This window comes from Salvelinus fontinalis, chromosome 5, assembly GCF_029448725.1.
Source record: "Salvelinus fontinalis isolate EN_2023a chromosome 5, ASM2944872v1, whole genome shotgun sequence".
NCBI classification, from domain to species: Eukaryota; Metazoa; Chordata; class Actinopteri; order Salmoniformes; family Salmonidae; genus Salvelinus; species Salvelinus fontinalis.
The window spans coordinates 39270317-39285852 of NC_074669.1; the positions used below are offsets into that span (position 1 = coordinate 39270317).

At 43.8% G+C, this 15536-nt stretch overlaps 1 protein-coding gene across 3 annotated transcripts in view; it reads right to left on the reverse strand.

Annotated features, from left to right (window-relative positions):
• Positions 1-15536, reverse strand: part of tut7 (terminal uridylyl transferase 7) — a 68621-nt gene that overhangs the window by 28443 nt on the left and 24642 nt on the right. For all 3 annotated transcript variants that reach the window (XM_055923367.1, XM_055923365.1, XM_055923366.1), the window contains exons 14-17: positions 5544-6187; positions 3238-3388; positions 2786-2872; positions 2483-2583 (exon numbers count right to left, since the gene is read on the reverse strand). In XM_055923367.1, coding sequence (XP_055779342.1) covers positions 2483-2583; positions 2786-2872; positions 3238-3388; positions 5544-6187 — 983 coding nt within the window. The remainder of the gene's footprint in view (positions 1-2482; positions 2584-2785; positions 2873-3237; positions 3389-5543; positions 6188-15536) is intronic.

The following is a 15536-nucleotide window of genomic DNA, read 5'->3' on the forward strand; positions in this document are numbered from 1 at the left end:
GTCTCAGTAAGGAACTCCCCTCACCTGGTTGTCTAGGTTACAGTAAGGAACTCCCCTCACCTGGTTGTCTAGGTTACAGTAAGGAACTCCCCTCACCTGGTTGTCTAGGTTACAGTAAGGAACTCCCCTCACCTGGTTGTCTAGGTCTCAGTAAGGAACTCCCCTCACCTGGTTGTCTAGGTTACAGTAAGGAACTCCCCTCACCTGGTTGTCTAGGTTACAGTAAGGAACTCCCCTCACTTGGTTGTCTAGGTCTCAGTAAGGAACACCCCTCACCTGGTTGTCTAGGTCTCAGTAAGGAACTCTCCTCACCTGGTTGTCTAGGTCTCAGTAAGGAACACCCCTCACCTGGTTGTCTAGGTCTCAGTAAGGAACTCTCCTCACCTGGTTGTCTCAGTAAGGAACTCCTCTCACCTGGTTGTCTAGGTCTCAGTAAGGAACTCCCCTCACCTGGTTGTCTAGGTCTCAGTAAGGAACTCCCCTCACCTGGTTGTCTCAGTAAGGAACTCCCCTCACCTGGTTGTCTAGGTCTCAGTAAGGAACTCCCCTCACCTGGTTGTCTAGGTCTCAGTAAGGAACTCCCCTCACCTGGTTGTCCAGGTCTCAGTAAGGAACTCCCCTCACCTGGTTGTCTAGGTCTCAGTAAGGAACTCCCCTCACCTGGTTGTCCAGGTCTCAGTAAGGAACTCCCCTCACCTGGTTGTCTAGGTCTCAGTAAGGAACTCCCCTCACCTGGTTGTCTAGGTCTCAGTAAGGAACTCCCCTCACCTGGTTGTCCAGGTCTCAGTAAGGAACTCCCCTCACCTGGTTGTCTAGGTCTCAGTAAGGAACTCCCCTCACCTGGTTGTCCAGGTCTCAGTAAGGAACTCCCCTCACCTGGTTTTCTAGTTCTCAGTAAGGAACTCCCCTCACCTGGTTGTCTAGTTCTCAGTAAGGAACTCCCCTCACCTGGTTTTCTAGGTCTCAGTAAGGAACTCCCCTCACCTGGTTGTCTAGGTCTCAGTAAGGAACTCCCCTCACCTGGTTGTCCAGGTCTCAGTAAGGAACTCCCCTCACCTGGTTGTCTAGGTCTCAGTAAGGAACTCCCCTCACCTGGTTGTCTAGGTCTCAGTAAGGAACTCCCCTCACCTGGTTGTCTAGGTCTGAATAAGGAACCTGTCTCACCTGGTTGTCTAGGTCTCAGTAAGGAACTCCCCTCACCTGGTTGTCCAGGTCTCAGTAAGGAACTCCCCTCACCTGGTTGTCTAGGTCTCAGTAAGGAACTCCCCTCACCTGGTTGTCCAGGTCTCAGTAAGGAACCTGTCTCACCTGGTTGTCTAGGTCTCAGTAAGGAACCTGTCTCACCTGGTTGTCTAGGTCTCAGTAAGGAACTCCCCTCACCTGGTTGTCCAGGTCTCAGTAAGGAACTCCCCTCACCTGGTTGTCCAGGTCTCAGTAAGGAACTCCCTTCACCTGGTTGTCTAGGTCTCAGTAAGGAACTCCCCTCACCTGGTTGTCTAGGTCTTAATTGAAAGAAAGAAATTACCTGCAGACACTAGGCCCTCCGTGGAATGAGTTTGACACCCCTGGTTTATAAGATTTACAGTGGTTTATCAATAGAGACAATGGTTGTCTTGATGAGAGTGAATGAGTAAGAAAAGTGAGAGCATTAATTGCTTTGGTTAAAAGTGTCTGCTAATATAGTATAGTATATAAAAGAGACAGAGAGAGAGGCAGAGAAGAGAGAGAGAGGCAGAACGAGAGAGAGAGAAGAGAGAGACAGAAGAGAGAGAGGCAGAGAAGAGAGAGAGGCAGAGAAGAGAGAGAAAGGCAGAGAAGAGAGGCAGAGAAGAGAGAAGAGAGGCAGAGAAGAGAGAGAGAGAGGCAGAGAGAGAGAGAGAGGCAGAGAGAGAGGATAGAGAGGCAGAGAGAGAGGATAGAGAGGCAGAGAGAGAGGCAGAGAGAGAGGATAGAGAGGCAGAGAGAGAGGATAGAGAGGCAGAGAGAGAGGATAGAGAGGCAGAGAGAGAGGATAGAAAGGCAGAGAGAGAGGATAGAGAGGCAGAGAGAGAGGATAGAGAGGCAGAGAGAGAGGATAGAGAAGCAGAGAGAGAAAGGATAGAGAGGCAGAGAGAGAGAGGATAGAGAAGCAGAGAGAGAGAGGATAGAGAGGCAGAGAGAGAGAGGATTGAGAGGCAGAGAGAGAGGCAGAGAGAGAGGCAGAGAGAGAGGATTGAGAGGCAGAGAGAGAGGCAGAGAGAGAGGCAGAGAGAGAGGCAGAGAGAGAGGCAGAGAGAGAGGCAGAGAGAGAGGCAGAGAGAGAGGCAGAGAGAGAGGCAGAGAGAGAGGCAGAGAGAGAGGCAGAGAGAGAGGCAGAGAGAGAGGCAGAGAGAGAGGCAGAGAGAGAGGCAGAGAGAGAGGCAGAGAGAGAGGCAGAGAGAGAGGCAGAGAGAGAGGCAGAGAGAGAGGCAGAGAGAGGCAGAGAGAAGATACAATCGATTACTTCAGCGGTCTCCTGTCCGTCCAGCACCATACAAATGTCCAGGTCACTCTGCTTGAAGCCAAAGCCGTTCTTAGACGAACCAAACAACCTCAGTCTGGCACCTGTCAATCAATCAAACGACAGTCAGTGGAAGTCTGGAACCTGTTAATCAATCAATCACCCGTCAGTGGAAGTCTGGAACAAACAACTATAAAACAAATCCTGTGAACATCGGCTACCACATCGAGTGGAAATGTCTTCACTTCTTCTTCGAACAAAGCTTTCCTTTAGACGACTTTTAGAGGGAACAATGTGGCGTCTCACCTGTGAACTGGCGTTTGACGAAGCTCTCGAGGTCCAGCAGGATGTGTTCTCTCACTCCCAGCTCCACCTCATCTGGAGCAAAGTCTCCTGGGAAATTCAGTAAATTATAACTGAAACGGTACATACAACGATACAGAACAAATCATTTGAAGAGAAGGACACACACACACAAACACACACACAGAAACACGTACGCACACAGAAACACACACACACACAGAAACACACGCACGCACACACACACAAAAACACGTACGCACACACACACAGAAACACACACACACAGAAACACACACACACACAGAAACACACACACACACACACAGAAACACACACACACACACACACACAGAAACACACACACAGAAACACACACACAGAAACACACACACAGAAACACACACACAGAAACACACACACAGAAACACACACACAGAAACACGGCGACTTACGGTAACACTGCTGGCAGACGGTGTTGAGTGTTGTGAGGAAGGCAGGTGTCATGGGAGGGAGAGGGGCTAGCTGAACCCTCTGGAAGTCTTCAGGACAGTCCTTCTTTAGATGGCCGTCCCGCTTACACACACTACACACTACTGTGTGGGACTGACACACACACACACACACACACAGGGTTAGGGGACGACACCGTGCGGGGCCGACACACACAGGGTTAGAGACTGACACTGTGAGGAGCCGACACACACAGGGTTAGAGACTGACACTGAGGAGCCGACACACACAGGGTTAGAGACTGACACTGAGGAGCCGACACACACAGGGTTAGAGACTGACACTGAGGAGCCGACACACACAGGGTTAGAGACTGACACTGTGAGGAGCCGACACACACAGGGTTAGAGACTGACACTGAGGAGCCGACACACACAGGGTTAGAGACTGACACTGTGAGGAGCCGACACACACAGGGTTAGAGACTGACACTGTGAGGAGCCGACACACACAGGGTTAGAGACTGACACTGTGAGGAGCCGACACACACAGGGTTAGAGACTGACACTGAGGAGCCGACACACACAGGGTTAGAGACTGACACTGAGGAGCCGACACACACAGGGTTAGAGACTGACACTGAGGAGCCGACACACACAGGGTTAGAGACTGACACTGTGAGGAGCCGACACACACAGGGTTAGAGACTGACACTGTGAGGAGCCGACACACACAGGGTTAGAGACTGACACTGAGGAGCCGACACACACAGGGTTAGAGACTGACACTGAGGAGCCGACACACACAGGGTTAGAGACTGACACTGAGGAGCCGACACACACAGGGTTAGAGACTGACACTGAGGAGCCGACACACACAGGGTTAGGGGACGACACTGTGCGGGGCCGACACACACAGGGTTAGAGACTGACACTGAGGAGCCGACACATATTCGTAACAACCTAAGCATTACAACACTTACATTAGATCAAATGAGCCATACGTAGCAAATAAACCATTACATTTTTTTTGCTAATCAAATTTGACCTAAAGAAGAAAAACTCATCGCTTACAAAGAACCTTTAAAAAAAAAAAAGGCTATAAAAAGCCATTGACTGGAGAACACAGATTTTGGGGCCAGTTATCCCTCTCACTTCATTTCTCCCTCTCCGATGTAATATTGTATCTATAAAAAGGTCAAACTGATCCTAAATCAGTCCTTTAACCGAGACACTTGATACATACGATACCTGGTGCACACACCATCTACGCCCACCTATAGTACCAGTCAAAAGTTTGGACACACCTACTCATTCAAGGGTTTTTCTTTATTTGTACTATTTTCTACAATGTAGAATACTCGAAGACATCACAACTATGAAATAACACATATGGAATCATGTAGTAACCAAAAAAGTGTTAAACAAATCAAAATATATTTTAACATTTGAGATTCTTCAAAGTAGATACCCTTTGCCTTGATGACAGCTTTGCACACTTTTGGCATTCTCTCAACCAGCTTCACCTGGAATGCTTTTCAAACAGTTTTGAAGGAGTTCCCACATATGCTGAGCACTTGTTGGCTGCTTTTCCTTCACTCTGCGGTCCAACTCATCCCAAACCATCTCAGTTGGGTTGAGGTCGGGTGATTGTGGATGCCAGGTGATCTGATGCAGCACTCCATCACTCTCCTTCTTGGTTAAATAGCCCTTACACATCCTGGAGGTGTGTTGGGTCATTGTCCTGTTGAAAAACAAATTACTGTCCCACTAAGCCCAAACCAGATGGGATGGCGTATAGCTGCAGAATGCTGTGGTAGCCATGCCGGGTTAAGTGTGCCTTGAATTCTAAATAAATCACTGACAGTGTCACCAGCAAAACACCCCACACCTGCTCCACGGTGGGAACCACACATGCAGACATAATCCGTTCAACTACTCTGATTCTCACAAAGACACGGCGATTGGAACCAAAAATCTCCAATTAGGACAGATTTCCTGTCCATTGTTCGTGTTTCTACAAGGCACACCTGTTAATTGAAATGCATTCCAGGTGACTACCTTATGAAACTGGTTGAGAGAATGTCAAGAGTGTGCAAAACTTAAGAATCTCTTAAAATATATTTTGATTTGTTTAACACTTTTTTGGTTACTACATGATTCTACAATGTAGAAAATAGTAAAAAAAGAAAGAAAAACCCTTGAATGAGTAGGTGAGTCCAAACTTTTGACTGGCACTGTACATGTGTCCTGCATATTTCATTAGTTATACCTTGTTTAGTTTTGATCACATGCTCTCTTATATCTACCTTTCCACGGGTGAAGGTCTGTCTGGTGAAGCCATAGCAGAGACCACTGGCCCCCTCGGTCTTGTTGTCAAGCACTTCCTGTTTAGGCGAGGCCACCTCCTCCTCGTCCAATGAACTGGGAGTGTCTAGGTCTGGCCCCTCCTCGTCTGAGAGAAGCTCCTCCGAGACCTCGTCCAATGGGAACAGCTCTTCGTCCTCCGTGTTCACACTGTCTAGGTGATGTCTGGGATATACTTCCTCATCGAGCTCTTCATCCTCCTCCTCAGACTGGCTGTTCTTCCCCAAATCCTCATCTTCTTTCTCTCCTTCGTTATCAGAGTCTGTAGGGCTCTCCTCCTCTTCCTCCACCATACAGTCAGAGTCCTGCTTAAACCCCGCCTCTCCTTTCTGCCCATTGGCTGCCTGAGACTCCAGTTTGACACTGCTCAACCCTGATTGGACACGGCTCACGTCACTCGGAGCCTTCTGACTAGGCCCTTGCTTGTAATTAGCTCCACGCGGCCCTGCCATCTTGTGGTTGGCTGAGGGAAGACTTAGGGGCAGGGCGAAGTACTTGTAGGTCGATTTGAGGCAGTGGAGGATGTACTCATACATCTGTTGGCTGTTCAATGTACGAGCCACGTTCCTCTTCACAGCAAACGGATCTAAAAACACACAATTAAATTTAATTAATTAATTAATTAAATCTCGTCTCAAAATCAGAACTTGCGTATTATGATTTGCAGTGCTAAACAACAGTGTTTCTCTTTACAAAGTCTACCTGGCAACCGCTGAACACAGGTTTAACATTAAAGGGCTTTTCAGACAGCCAGCTGAATTACCACCGGCCCCTCTAGTCAGAGAGGCCCCGCCGCCGGCCCCTCTAGTCAGAGCGGCAACGCCGCCGGCCCCTCTAGTCAGAGCGGCAACGCCGCCGGCCCCTCTAGTCAGAGCGGCAACGCCGCCGGCCCCTCTAGTCAGAGCGGCCACGCCGCCGGCCCCTCTAGTCAAACACATGGCTGTCTAGGAACACCAGGGCCAGCCGGTCATGGCAAGAAGGGATGCACCTTTTGTCAAAATAACATCATATTTGACTTTTTGTAGCAGGTTAGGAGAACTTACGCAGCAGGTTAGGAGAATTAATATAGCAGGTTAGGAGAATTAATATAACAGGTTAGGAGAATTAATATAACAGGTTAGGAGAATTGGGTTAAGGTTAGGAAAAGGGTTAGGAATAGCTAAAATGCAAAAAAACTCAAAACTGTACAGTGGTAAGTCAAATTCAAGGACTTAAGTACTTTTTCAAGCACTAATATTTATTTTGAAGGACCATCAATTTGTAATAGTTCCTATTATGCAGTTTTTCTAGTCACCACCAGATGGCAGTATATCGCCACAACCGCATGGGAAAAAACTATTCACTTACTATTCATCATTAGATGACAAATTCTACTCAATAACACTAGTTATGTACCACACACACACACACCACATGACCAAATGTATAAGGACACCTGCTCGCCCAACATCTCATTCCAAAACCACGGACATTAATATGGAGTTGGTTCCCCCCCTTTTTCTGAAGCATGATTCATCACTCCAGAGAACACGTTTCCACTGGTCCAGAGTCCAACGGCAGTGAGCTTTACACCCCTCCAGCCGACGCTTGGCATTGCACGTGGTGATCTTCGGCTTGTGCGCGGCTGCTCGGCCATGGAAACCCATTTCATGAAGCTCCCGACGAACAGTTCTTGTGCTGACGTTGCTTCCAGAGGCAGTTAGGAACTCGGTAGTGAGTGATGCAAGCGAGAATATATATATATTTTTAACTTGCTACGCACCTTAGCACTCTGCGGTCCTGTTCTGTGAGCTTGTGTGGCCTACCACTTCACGGCTGAGCCGTTGTTGCTCATAGACGTTTCCACTACACAATAACAGCACTTACAGTTGAACGGGGCCCGAAATTTGACTAACTAACTTGTTGGAAAAGTGGCATCTTACGACGATGCCTCGTTGAAAAGTCACTGAGCTCTTCAGAAAGGCCATTCTACTGCCAATGTTTGTCTATGGAGATTGCATGGCGATGTGCTCGATTCTATACAGCTGTCAGCAAAGGGTGTGGCTGAAATAGACCAATCAACTCATTTGTAGTGATGTCCATATGGTAAGTCAGTACTGATGTGGACGCATTTCCTTATATGAACTGTAATGCAGTTACTGTAATTACAATTACTAACTAATTGTAATTAATTAATCAAATCTTTTTAAATTGTTGAATGTTGCGTTTATATTTTTGTTCAGCGTACATGATAATAATAGAAAACATTTCTTTATATTCACAAAATGTTTAAGTCCCACAGACAGTCCCAACACAGGACATAATGACATGAAAGGGAATTCTGACAGTGTAAAAAGGCCCTTAGTTGACTCTAAAATGCTGTATTCTATACCCATTTAAAAGAGAAACAAGAATAAGATGAATGATTCTCTCAGAGGACCCCACATGGGTCCTGGACCCCAAGTTTGGGAACCAGTGTACTACTAACCTCTCTCCCTGCTTGCTTCAACGCTTAGTCTATCTGTGTAGAACCTCTCTCCCTGCTTGCTTCGTCTCTCTCTGTAGAACCTCTCTCCCTGCTTGCTTCGTCTCTCTGCGTAGAACCTCTCTCCCTGCTTGCTTCGTCTCTCTGCGTAGAACCTCTCTCCCTGCTTGCTTCGTCTCTCTCCGTAGAACCTAGCTCGCTGCTTGCTTCAACGCTTCGTAGAATCGCTCTCCCCTGCTTGCTTCGTCTCTCTGTGTAGAACCTCTCTCGCTGCTTGCTTCAACGCTTCGTATAATCGCTCTCCCCTGCTTGCTTCGTCTCTCTGTGTATAACCTCACTCCCTGCTTGCTTCGTCTCTGTGTAGAACCTCTCTCACTGCTTGCTTCGTCTCTCTGTGTAGAACCTCTCTCCCTGCTTGCTTCGTCTCTCTGTGTAGAACCTCTCTCCCTGCTTGCTTCGTCTCTCTGCGTAGAACCTCTCTCCCTGCTTGCTTCGTCTCTCTCCGTAGAACCGCTCTCCCTGCTTGCTTCGTCTCTCTGTGTAGAACCTCTCTCCCTGCTTGCTTCGTCTCTCTGTGTAGAACCTCTCTCCCTGCTTGCTTCAACGCTTTGTCTGTGTATCCCCTTTGCCTCCTTCATTGCAGCCTGACTCACCACTGTCTGTCTCACTACTCTCTGTAAAGCAAAGGCATTTTGTTATGAGAACTTCAAGTAGGCCATCTTTTGATTATAATTCGCTTAATTTCAGTCAACTGCTCCTGCTGAGGCTCTGTTCAACGTTAGCTTCTAAATTCATCCTTCTAGCCAGCTAGTTATAGCTAGCTACCTGGCTAACCGCTGGAGCGAGCTAGCTAGCTAAACATCTGACTGGAATATCATCGACTATTTACCAGTTGTACACTCATTCCCTGAGTCAGGTTTTTTTGGGGGGGCAAACTTCCAAACAGGAAGTGAAAATTCTGACATGGGTCGCTGTGAAAGGCATCGCCTATTCAACTGCCTTATATTTATGGATCTGTATGCACTTCATACGCCTTCCACTAGATGCCAACAGGCAGTAGAATGTGGAATGAAGCATATAGCTTCATGTGGGACCGGATGAGAGCCTTTGGAGTGACAGGTCAGGCAGATTGCCAGTTCTTGGCCACGCACAGAGGGCATGTGATGTCTTTGTCTGCAATGCGTTAGATAGACATAAAGAAATGCTCCGTTGGGGGCGTTATTGGATATATATGAGAAAAACATCCTGAAGATTGATTCTCAACTGAGTTTGACCAGTTTATTCGATTTGTAATATCACTTTTTGAAGTTTTTGTTCATTAGCGTAAAGTTCGATGGACACGTGAACTACACATGCTAGCCAAAGTTGCTAATTCGACAGAAGCAATGGACATTAAAAAACAAAAAAACTATTTATTGTGGAACTAGGATTCCTGGCACTGCATTCTGATGAAAGATCATCAAAGGTAAGGGAATATTTATGATGTAATTTCGTATTTCTGTTGACTCCAACATGGCGGAGAATGGCTGAGCGCTGTCTCAGATTATTGCATGCTGTGCTTTTTACTAAAGTTATTTTTTAAATCTAACACAGCGGTTGCATTAAGAACCAGTGTATCTTTAATTATATGTTAAACATGTATCTTTCATCAAAGTTTATGATGAGTATTTCTGTATTTGACGTGGCTATCTGTAATTACTTTCGCTATTTTGGAGCCATTTCTGAACATGGCGCCAATGTAAAACCACGATTTGTGGCTATAAATATGCACATAATCGAACAAAACATAAATGTATTGTATAACATGATGTCATATGACTGTCATCTGATGAAGTTGTTCCAAGGTTAGTGACTAATTGTATCTCTATTTGTGGGTTTTGTGAAAGCTATCTTTTCTGTGAAAAAATGGCGGTGTGTTTTTGGATATTGTGGTGAGCTAAAATAAATATATGTTGTGTTTTCACTGTAAATCATTTTAAAAATCGGACATGTTGGCTGGATTCACAAGATGTTTATCTTTCATTTGCTATATTGGACTTGTGATTTCATGAAATTATATTATATCCCTGTGGCGCTAGGCTAGGCTATTCTAGTCAGCGTTTCTGATGAGAATGATCCCGGATCCGGGATGGGTGGTCCGTAGAGGCTCTTGACGCTAGGGGTCAGATTTTTTATTTTTTAAATAACGTTCCCAAGGTAAACGGACTATTTCTCAGGTCCAGATCGTAGAATATGCATAGAAATGTACAGATTAGCATAGAAAACACTCCAAAGTTTCCAAAACATTGTCTGTGAGTATAACAAAACTGATTCTGCAGGCGAAAACCTGAGAAAATCTAACCCGGAAGTGATTATTTAAAAAAAAAAAAAAAAAAATAAATAAATAAATAAATCGGTGTTTCCTGGCCTGTCTTTCTTCCATTTAAAGGGTTATCAACCAGATTCCTTTTCCAATGGCTTCCTCAGGCTGTGACCAGGCTTCAGACATAGTTTCAGGCTTTTATTTTGAAAAATTAGCGCGATTTTTCAAAAGTAGTCAGGTGTCCTCTGATTAGTTCCTGCGCTCGAGAGGGTAGCTCTCCATTTTCTTTTTCTCTCTTATTGAATAGGTTACGGTCCGGTTGAAATATTATCGATTAGGTTTGTTAAAAACAACCTGAGGATTGATTATAAAAAACATTTGACATGTTTCTACGACCATTACGGATACTTTTTGGAATTTTCGTCGAATGGAACGAGGCTTTGGTTTTCTGAACATAACGCGCAACCCAAATAGCGTTTTTTTGTTATAAAAGTAATATTTATCGAACAAAAAGAACATTTATTGTGTAACTGGGAGTCTCGTGAGTGCAAACATCCGAAGGTTATCAAAGGTAAGCGATTAATTTTATTGCTTTTCTGACTTTCGTGACCAAGCTAATATAAGGCTAACTGTTCTAGCATTGATTGATACACTTACAAAAGCTTAGATTTCTTTCCCTGCAAAGCATATTTTCAAAATCTGACACGATAGGTGGATTAACAACAAGCTAAACTGTGTTTTGGTATATTTCACTTGTGATTGCATGATTATAAATATTTTTTGTAATATTTTGCGCACTGCAATTCAGTGGTTGTTTAGGAAAATGATCCCGTAAAAGGGATCCGTAGCGCAGAGAAGTTAAAGGAGCTGGAGCAGTTTTTCCTTGAAGAATGGGCAAAAATCCCAGTGGCTAGATGTGCCAAGCTTAGAGACATACCCCAAGAGACAATAACTATCTTACTTTAACTACATTGTTGGGAAAGGTCTCGTAAGCATTTCACAGTAAAGTCTACACTTGTTGTTTTCAGCGAATATGACAAATAAAATATCAACATTTGATTGAGCGAAAGTTTATTTTCCAATGCTCCTATGAAATGAGGTCGGGGCCAATGAATTTATAAAAGCACTTGCTTCCATAACCCAAATTACAGCTCCCTCTTTTACAGTTCCACTAGATGATGTATTGTAATTTAAACTATCGTGGGGGTCATCTGTTTCCTACTACAGACAGTTGGCTGACTCGTGATTGCAACATATTTTTTTTTTTAACTCCCCAATGTGAATTATTGGCAACGATGTTTCGTTTTCCAAGTGCTACTGAATAAGCTCAACTGCGCAGGATACACATCAGTACTCTATCGATCCATTCCAAATATGTATACTATAAAATGACACAGGTGCGGCGGCATAGGTTGATTCTGCCTAAGGCGGGAGCAGAACTGCTAGGACTGGACCTGACAAACACAATAATTTTCCTCTAATTTACTTGCGTTTGCAAGCGGACCTTGGCCTGCTCAAAGTGAGCCGCTGCTGTTGGGAAGTGAAAACTGTCCAACTCCTTGCAGCAGCTTGATGCAAACCAGCCTCATTACTTCATCCTCAAGGAGGAGTGATCTGGACGCCTTCTTTACTCACACCAGCCTCATTACTTCGTCCTCAAGAACGAGTGATCTGGAGGCTTTCTCCACTCTGTTCTGAAGAAATCTTTACCAAGTCCCTTATGAGGACCTGGCGTCTTCTGTGTGATTAAAATAGAAACACCAGACAGTAATGTCCAGCAGCTTGTGGATTTATCAGCCTAGGAAGGATGTCAGCCTATGAAGGATGTCAGCCTATGAAGGATATCAGCCTATGAAGGATATCAGCCTATGAAGGATATCAGCCTATGAAGGATATCAGCCTATGAAGGATATTAGCCTATGAAGGATATCAGCCTATGAAGGATATTAGCCTATGAAGGATATTAGCCTATGAAGGATATTAGCCTATGAAGGATATTAGCCTATGAAGGATATTAGCCTATGAAGGATATTAGCCTATGAAGGATATCAGCCTATGAAGGATATCAGCCTATGAAGGATATTAGCCTATGAAGGATATTAGCCTATGAAGGATATTAGCCTATGAAGGATATTATAGGATATCAGCCTATGCAGGATTTTAGCCTATGAAGGATATTAGCCTATGAAGGATATCAGCCTATGAAGGATATCAGCCTATGAAGGATATTAGCCTATGAAGGATATCAGCCTATGAAGGATATTAGCCTATGAAGGATATTATAGGATATTAGCCTATGCAGGATATTAGCCTATGAAGGATATTAGCCTATGAAGGATATCAGCCTATGAAGGATATCAGCCTATGAAGGATATTAGCCTATGAAGGATATCAGCCTATGAAGGATATTAGCCTATGAAGGATATTATAGGATATTAGCCTATGAAGGATATTAGCCTATGAAGGATATTAGCCTATGAAGGATATTAGCCTATGAAGGATATTAGCCTATGAAGGATATTAGCCTATGAAGGATATTAGCCTATGAAGGATATCAGCCTATGAAGGATATCAGCCTATGAAGGATATTAGCCTATGAAGGATATTAGCCTATGAAGGATATTAGCCTATGAAGGATATTATAGGATATCAGCCTATGCAGGATATTAGCCTATGAAGGATATTAGCCTATGAAGGATATCAGCCTATGAAGGATATCAGCCTATGAAGGATATTAGCCTATGAAGGATATCAGCCTATGAAGGATATTAGCCTATGAAGGATATTATAGGATATTAGCCTATGCAGGATATTAGCCTATGAAGGATATTAGCCTATGAAGGATATCAGCCTATGAAGGATATCAGCCTATGAAGGATATTAGCCTATGAAGGATATCAGCCTATGAAGGATATTAGCCTATGAAGGATATTATAGGATATTAGCCTATGAAGGATATTAGCCCATGAAGGATATTAGCCTATGAAGGATATTAGCCTATGAAGGATATTAGCCTATGAAGGATATTAGCCTATGAAGGATATTAGCCTATGAAGGATATCAGCCTATGAAGGATATTAGCCTATGAAGGATATCAGCCTATGAAGGATATTAGCCTATGAAGGATATTATAGGATATCAGCCTATGCAGGATATTAGCCTATGAAGGATATTAGCCTATGAAGGATATCAGCCTATGAAGGATATCAGCCTATGAAGGATATCAGCCTATGAAGGATATTAGCCTATGAAGGATATTATAGGATATTAGCCTATGAAGGATATCAGCCTAGGAAGGATATTAGCCTAGGAAGGATATTAGCCTAGGAAGGATATTAGCCTAGGAAGGATATTAGCCTAGGAAGGATATTAGCCTAGGAAGGATATCAGCCTAGGAAGGATATCAGCCTATGAAGGATATCAGCCTATGAAGGATATCAGCCTATGAAGGATATCAGCCTATGAAGGATATCAGCCTATGAAGGATATCAGCCTATGAAGGATATCAGCCTATGAAGGATATCAGCCTATGAAGGATATCAGCCTATGAAGGATATCAGCCTATGAAGGATATCAGCCTATGAAGGATATCAGCCTATGAAGGATATCAGCCTATGAAGGATATCAGCCTATGAAGGATATCAGCCTATGAAGGATATCAGCCTATGAAGGATATCAGCCTATGAAGGATATCAGCCTATGAAGGATATCAGCCTATGAAGGATATCAGCCTATGAAGGATATCAGCCTATGAAGGATATCAGCCTATGAAGGATATCAGCCTATGAAGGATATCAGCCTATGAAGGATATCAGCCTATGAAGGATATCAGCCTATGAAGGATATCAGCCTATGAAGGATATCAGCCTATGAAGGATATCAGCCTATGAAGGATATCAGCCTATGAAGGATATCAGCCTATGAAGGATATTAGCCTATGAAGGATATTAGCCTATGAAGGATATTAGCCTATGAAGGATATCAGCCTATGAAGGATATCAGCCTATGAAGGATATCAGCCTATGAAGGATATCAGCCTATGAAGGATATCAGCCTATGAAGGATATCAGCCTATGAAGGATATCAGCCTATGAAGGATATTAGCCTAGGAAGGATATTAGCCTAGGAAGGATATTAGCCTATGAAGGATATTAGCCTATGAAGGATATTAGCCTATGAAGGATATTAGCCTATGAAGGATATTAGCCTATGAAGGACATTAGCCTATGAAGGATATTAGCCTATGAAGGATATTAGCCTATGAAGGATATTAGCCTATGAAGGATATTAGCCTATGAAGGATATTAGCCTATGAAGGATATTAGCCTATAAAGGATATTAGCCTATGAAGGATATTAGCCTATGAAGGATATCAGCCTATGAAGGATATTAGCCTATGAAGGATATCAGCCTATGAAGGATATCAGCCTATGAAGGATATTAGCCTATGAAGGATATTAGCCTATGAAGGATATTAGCCTATGAAGGATATTAGCCTATGAAGGATATTATAGGATATCAGCCTATGAAGGTTATCAGCCTATGAAGGTTATCAGCCTATGAAGGTTATCAGCCTATGAAAGTTATTAGCCTATGAAGGATATTAGCCTATGAAGGATATTAGCCTATGAAGGATATTAGCCTATGAAGGATATTAGCCTATGAAGGATATTAGCCTATGAAGGATATTAGCCTATGAAGGATATTAGCCTATGAAGGATATCAGCCTATGAAGGATATTAGCCTATGAAGGATATTATAGGATATCAGCCTATGCAGGATATTAGCCTATGAAGGATATTAGCCTATGAAGGATATTAGCCTATGAAGGATATTAGCCTATGAAGGATATCAGCCTATGAAGGATATTAGCCTATGAAGGATATCAGCCTATGAAGGATATCAGCCTATGAAGGATATTAGCCTATGAAGGATATTATAGGATATTAGCCTATGAAGGATATTAGCCTATGAAGGATATTAGCCTATGAAGGATATCAGCCTATGAAGGATATTAGCCTATGAAGGATATTAGCCTATGAAGGATATTAGCCTATGGAGGATATCAGCCTATGAAGGATATCAGCCTATGAAGGATATCAGCCTATGAAGGATATTAGCCTATGAAGGATATTATAGGATATCAGCCTATGCAGGATATTAGCCTAT